Source organism: Myodes glareolus, chromosome 15, assembly GCF_982192425.1.
Source record: "Myodes glareolus chromosome 15, mMyoGla1.1, whole genome shotgun sequence".
In the NCBI taxonomy this organism is placed as follows: Eukaryota; Metazoa; Chordata; class Mammalia; order Rodentia; family Cricetidae; genus Myodes; species Myodes glareolus.
In genome coordinates, this window is record NC_142040.1 from 32,643,410 (window position 1) to 32,650,196 (window position 6,787).

At 46.3% G+C, this 6,787-nt stretch overlaps 1 protein-coding gene across 1 annotated transcript; it reads left to right on the forward strand.

Moving 5' to 3' along the window:
- The first annotated feature begins 1,801 nt into the window (after positions 1-1,801).
- On the forward strand, positions 1,802-6,496 carry Htr1a (5-hydroxytryptamine receptor 1A). Its single transcript, XM_048442964.3, has one exon. The coding sequence runs from the start codon at positions 2,657-2,659 to the stop codon at positions 3,923-3,925; it is 1,269 nt and encodes a 422-aa protein (XP_048298921.1). The 5' UTR covers positions 1,802-2,656; the 3' UTR covers positions 3,926-6,496.
- Positions 6,497-6,787: the final 291 nt, after the last annotated feature.

The following is a 6,787-nucleotide window of genomic DNA, read 5'->3' on the forward strand; positions in this document are numbered from 1 at the left end:
CAATTCATATTCAAGTAGGTTCTTGATAAGTATATATTTGCTCTTTTAATATAAATGTTTCTTCTTTTACTCTGTTAGTACTCTTAGCTACATTTTTAAAGTTTTGTTCTTGGAACTTTCGGACTTTAAATGTCTGTTATAATCTCTGCAGTTGCAACTTTTTTAAATAAACAATTTAATTCTGTATTTGTGAGAGCTTTTACTGGAAACATTGACATATACTCATGTTTTAAAAAGAGTTTCTCAGAGTCTATCTTTTGTGCTTACTCATCTATCTTTCTTCAGTGTTCCATATGAATCACCACCCATGGCAGCATCATTGTTTTGGTTTGCTGAAATGATTGAGGGGGAACCAAGTCCAGGTCAGTCTGTCTCCAGGCACACGGCCTGTATTGCATATGTCTGCTCAGCTAGACTTTCTGTCATGCTTTAGTCATTGTTCTCTGTTTTGGTCTTAAGAATTCAAAGCTCTAAATTCAAAGCTCAGATTTAAGCACAGTAGTAAAACCGCTGCACCTTGTAGTGCCTCTGAATGCTATCTAGAACTGACTGCTTTGAAAATTGCATTCTACATTTCTCCACTTCAGGTATGTAATCAGAATTTATAAGTGTGCTGTGTTTATTCTGATTAATTGGAATTTCTGCTCTTTGTGTTCAATTGGGGTTGATTGTTTTTGTGCTTCCCCAAAAAGTTCAAAACAAACTCCTAGAAGTCTCTACTTTTAGTATTGTCATTTTTTTTCTAGTATTGGAAAAGGTAATGATGTCAGCCTCCCCCAACAAAAAGTGTGAGTTCTGTAACTCAGGATGTAGCAACACAACACTAGCTCAAAAAACAATAAAAAAGGAGAAAGTGTTGTTTTCGTCTTGCAAAGGGACATTTTTCCTATAGAATTTATGAACTAATATGTGTCTTAACCTTTCAAAGGGAGCTAGAACATATAACAGGCCTGGTATAAAAGCCAAGGAAAAATAAAAAAAGAGATTATTGAGGAAAGTATTTAAAGTGACAGCGTTTAGTGGTTGTTTTTCATTTTATAATATTCTTTCTCTTAGTGTCTTTGGGTTTACTGGATACAGGCTAATTTCTTTAAGACAAGCATTTCCAGATGGCGCTCTGAAGCACTTGCCGGAAGGTGGCGGCATAAGCAAGCCCTTATTGCATAGAACTGTCCCAGGTGCTGAACCCGATTTCAGAGAGACGCACGGCTGCCAGAGACAAGGGTCTCCACCAAGTTATCCGGAGATTTGCAGCCTGGTAAGGGAGATTAAAGTCCAAAGTTCGTAAGAAATGCAGGTCCTTGTTTACAACACGCAGACAAACATTTCTTTCCCCAGATTTAATTGCTGCAAAGCTATGGGAGGTGTTAAAGTCATTGAAATGACGCCAGTAATGGCAACAGAAGTGTGTGTGTGTGTGTGTGTGTGTGTGTGTGTGTGTGTTTGCGTGAACACGTGTGCGTGTGTGTTTAGAATACACACCTACTTGAATTTCTTGTCTTCTCTTTGAGACCCAGCTATTTATCAGCTTTTGTCCTTTAATGTGTCCTTTATAATATTTTTTCTATCCCGGGTCCACAGGATAATAGGAAAGAATCCCAGACTATGATGTTAAATGAGCCCTATTTTTAAAAGCGAAGACCCACACTCTCTACTTAGTAATTTAGAGGGTTGCTCAAGGCTGCCCAGCTTTCCAACCTTCAGGCTTCCTGTGTCTGTCCCCACTTCCTGTAACCATACGGTGAAACTGGCTCTATTTAAGAAGTTGGCAACAATCAAGGGAATGGGTAGTGGGGGAAGCATTTTTTTTTTCATCTCCCTCTAGTTTGCAGGGTAGAAGGCGGAGTTTGATCTGTTAAAATATTGGTCTGACTAGCGGATCGGAGTGGGTATATGAAGTGAGTTCTGAGTGTGTCGACTCGAATGTAAAGACGCCTGTCTAGAGGGACCGGAGGGCGGGGACCCAGAAGAAGGAGGCACTCAGGACTGGGGAAGTGTTCGGTGGTGGTGGGGGTTAGCGTGGGAGGAAGGGAGACCAGCTGTCTGAGCGACGCGTAGAGGAATAAAGAAAGAGAGGTAAGAAGGAAAGGGGAACTGGAAGGAAAAGCCAGTGGGAGGAAGCCTGGAGAAGGAAGCTGGAAAAAGAAAAAAACAACACTGGCAAAGTCTAGAGAGAGAGAGGGAGAGAAGGAACTAGGAGACGAGGGTCACAGAGTGACCCGGGAGGATGGGGTTTCTGGAATGCGAGACTTCTGAGATTGGAGACTGACGGATTGGATTGATTGGAGTCGGCGGAGTCCGGCTCCCGCAGCTAGTTGGGCAGCGACAAAGTGAAATGGACAGCGTGAAACAGATGTTCCAGCCACATCTCCACCACCCAGAAATTTGGAAGCTGCTCTCAGCTCAACTACAGTTTCCTAGCTGGAGCCTCTGAGCGCTCAGGACCGGCGGGAGCCAAGCGAGAGAGTGCGCCGGGAAGCTGCTCCTCTCAGACGCCTTCGCCAGAACTGTAAGAACTTCCCGCTCCAGTCCCTGGATCCCCTCCCTCTGAAATCCCCCCAGAAAAGGAGGAAGACCCTAGGGGGAGGGGCGAGGGAGATCCTCTTGCAGCTCTTTCCCCCTCCCTTCCCCAACCCCACCAGGAGTGCAGGCAGGCATGGATATGCTCAGTCTTGGCGAGGGCAACAACACCACTTCGTCCCAGGAGCCCTTCGGGACAGGCGGCAACATTACTGACATCTCCGACGTGACCTTCAGCTATCAAGTGATCACCTCTTTGCTTCTGGGCACGCTCATTTTCTGCGCGGTGCTGGGCAATGCCTGCGTGGTGGCTGCTATCGCCCTGGAGCGCTCCCTCCAGAATGTGGCCAACTATCTCATCGGCTCCTTGGCGGTCACCGACCTCATGGTGTCAGTGCTGGTGCTGCCCATGGCTGCTCTGTACCAGGTGCTCAACAAGTGGACTCTGGGCCAGGTTACCTGTGACCTGTTTATTGCCCTGGATGTGCTGTGTTGCACCTCGTCCATCCTGCACCTGTGCGCCATCGCGCTAGACAGGTACTGGGCGATCACCGACCCTATAGACTACGTGAACAAGAGGACGCCTCGGCGCGCTGCTGCGCTGATCTCGCTCACTTGGCTCATTGGCTTTCTCATCTCCATCCCGCCCATGCTGGGCTGGCGCACCCCGGAAGACCGCTCGGACCCCGACGCGTGCACCATCAGCAAGGACCACGGCTACACCATCTACTCCACTTTCGGAGCTTTCTATATTCCGCTGCTGCTCATGCTGGTTCTCTATGGGCGCATTTTCCGAGCCGCGCGCTTCCGGATCCGGAAGACTGTCAAGAAGGTAGAAAAGAAGGGAGCGGGCGACAGTTTCAGTACATCGTCGGCCCCGCCCCCCAAGAAGAGTCTGAATGGACAGCCAGGTAGTGGGGACTGGAGGCGCAGCGCTGAGAACAAGGTTGTGGGGTCTTCATGCGCTAATGGTGCAGTGAGGCAGGGTGACGACGATGCCACCCTGGAGGTGATCGAGGTGCACCGAGTGGGTAACTCCAAAGAGCACCTGCCGCTGCCCAGCGAGTCCGAAGCTACATCTTACGTCCCAGCTTGTTTGGAGAGAAAAAATGAGCGGAATGCTGAGGCTAAGCGCAAGATGGCCCTGGCCCGTGAGAGGAAGACAGTGAAGACGCTGGGCATCATTATGGGTACTTTCATTCTCTGCTGGCTGCCCTTTTTCATTGTGGCTCTGGTCTTGCCGTTCTGTGAGAGCAGCTGCCACATGCCTGCGTTGTTGGGTGCCATAATCAACTGGCTGGGCTACTCCAACTCCCTGCTCAACCCAGTTATTTATGCTTATTTCAACAAGGACTTTCAAAACGCATTTAAGAAGATCATCAAGTGCAAGTTCTGCCGCCGATGATGATGATGATGACGACGATGATGGTGGTGATCGTGTTGATGGAGAAGGAGGAAGATGGGGTGGGCTGTAGGGTTTGCAGGACCCTCCCCACTCACTCAGTATCTCAGCCCTGGAAGCAACACCTAAGATAACTTGCTTTTCTTATGATATGCAGCTTCTTGGCCCATGCTTTCAGATCTTGCTCTCTCTCTAATCCTTTTCAAGGGAATAGTGCTCTTTGCAGAAACCCTAGAAGCCTCCTAGAGTCTATGTGAAAAGTTATTGGCTCGGTCTTTGGCCCTAGGATCAGTTTTGATAGTTGCAATAACCTTTTCCCTCTTCGAAATTAAACCTCGGCGGTTCAAGGTAGAAAATCCAAACAAAAAATATAAACTGCATGGACATCTTCCATGAGAACTGCCACCCCTCTGCCCTACTTCTGGAACTTTGAGGTTCAAGACTTTGCTTGTTTGCCCCTCCCTCTTGCTTTAGAAGCATCTACTCCCCCTTGGGTGTCAATCCTCTCCTTTGAGTCTGGCTCTTAGGCACTCACTGCTGCTCTGAAAAAGCAGTTGGGACTACTTTGGCCTATGGTGCCCAGAAAATCCCTGCCTTGCTGTATAGCACATACGCCCACCCCCAACCTCCTGCACAGCGCCCACTTTCTGTGTTTTCTTGAACTCAAAATCAAATGGTAAAGGTTTCTGTTGGAGTGGATTTTTAAGTATGAATCCTGGCCAGTGGGGAGGAGCCGGGAAGGTTTGTGGATGGTTTCTTTTCTTGGTGTCAGCACTCACCAGAGAAACTGACAATCAGACTGTTTGGAAGGCGGACTTTTATTTGTATACTTTGTTGGCCTTTCTATAAGTTCTATAAGTTCTGGCAAGGCCACGTGTCTACTACAGGAGGCGCTCACTGCTGGCCAGGGAGGGCAAACTGGGTTCTCTGAGATGCCAGCGATGGCGTGCCCCCACCCTTCCCTAGGTTTCTGGCGGGGACCTCCTCTAGAGAGCCCAGGGTTTGCAGCATTCAAGTTCCTCTGCCTCACCTTATCTACAGAGTTCAGGAGCTGGTGAGAACTTAGCGTTTGTGCACGAGGGAGGAGGAGACCTTGCACCAAGTGCAAGAGACCTAGAAATCTCTGTGTGGGTGTGGGGCATGTGGAGACAGGAAAAGAGCAAAAAGGCTCCGAAGTGTTTCCAACTCCCGAGGCGTGTCCTGAGGAAGCTAAAAGCGCAATTTTAAGCATAGGATGCAAATTTTCTCAATCCACCCCTTCCCCCTTTCGACTGAGGAAAGTATATTCCAATAATGCCTGGATTTATTCTCCCAGACATCCAGGGCGCATACAAAATTAGCAGAATTCTGGGCTCTCATTTGAAGGGTTTCAACATCTCACGATTACTTAGGAGTTTGATCTCAGAGACAGATACCTAAAGGAGACCTCAGAGGATGAACGGGTTAGAGGGAGCTTTCCGCGGAGTCTCAGGATCTAGAGGATTAATTTATCCCTGGCTCTTCTACCCCAGAATTCTGCGGGGAGGGGGGGGGGACCGGATTTGTTTGTGCCCTTTTAATTTGTAGAGCGTTCTTTGCTTAGGCGTTCTCTCCCTGCAGTTATTTCTGGAAAATTATTTTGGTGCTTCCTTTGGATGTACATTCCCAGCTACGTGAGAAGGCAACAAGAGGTTTGTGTTAAGTCTGAAGTCCAAATTTTCTGTTGAGTAATGGTTTCATTTCCCAGTAATCACAGGGAGTTTTCTCATTTCCCTTCCCTTCAGTTGTATCTTTCCAATGTCTGCACCTGCTGTTTTAAAAACCGTGGTGCATATTTTCATTGCCAAAGTTGTCGGTGAGATGTCTCCCTTGTGTTTATAAGTAGGGTGAAAGGACCAAGGGGTCACATGAAGCCCTGGGTTTGTTCGTCAAACTGAACAAAGCCTCTATTTGGTGTCTTTTGCTCTACTCCAGAGTGGGAATGAAATGGTATCATACTGTAAAAGCTGTTTCAGACCTTAAGCCTGCTGGATATCTGCATGTGAGAGGCAGGCTTCTGAGGGTCTGTGGAGACAATACAGGATACAAATTCTCTAGTACAAATACTACTTGTTTGCAAATTAAAAAAAATTTGCACACAAAAATTGAATAGAAGTATACGACCAACCGAATTGTTTTTCTGTATATTTTACTATTTTTAGAACAGATTCTTTATTTTAAATAAATCGAACTCCAAATTTCAGATCTTATACCGGAAACCAAGACTTTTAACTTCTAGTTATTTGTATTTTTTTTCCCATAAGAATGTTTGGCTATGATGGGGGTGGGGTGGTATTTGCTCCTGCTGTCTTGAGATAAAGACTTTAAACAAGACTGGAAAGGGGGCACCAACTGGAATATAATTTCCAATTAATAGAGAAACAAGTGCAACTGCTGCACAGCTCTGAAGAACCCCAGATGCTTGTTTTATTTTAAAATACTTGTATTAAGGTAAAATATTCATGCACAACAACTGGCCCTCACTTCTACTTGTGACAATAAAGGACTTTAATAATGGCAATGCTGTAATAAAGACCAGTAACCCATGTATCTTTATTTATTCAGTGTCTCCATTTGTGTTAGTTATATTAATACAGAATAAAGGTGAAAATAGAGTTGGTCTTACGATTCAGGTTAGGGAACTGCTTTTGTTTTTTGACAGGGTCTAGCTGTGTAGCCCTGCTAGCCGGGAACTTTCTGTGTAAACTAGCTGGCCTTTACCTGAAGAGACCTCCTTGCCTCTGCTTCAGAATCTGGGAATAAAGACATGAGCCACCATGCTCAGCTCAGGTAAGAAATTTAACACTTAGAGAAACCACCACTTTTGGACAAGTGATTTCTCTCTCC

Bases quoted from the DNA above. Each gene is read 5' to 3' on its own strand.
- Htr1a (XM_048442964.3), top strand. From the start codon at position 2,657: ATGGATATGCTCAGTCTTGGCGAGGGCAACAACACCACTTCGTCCCAG.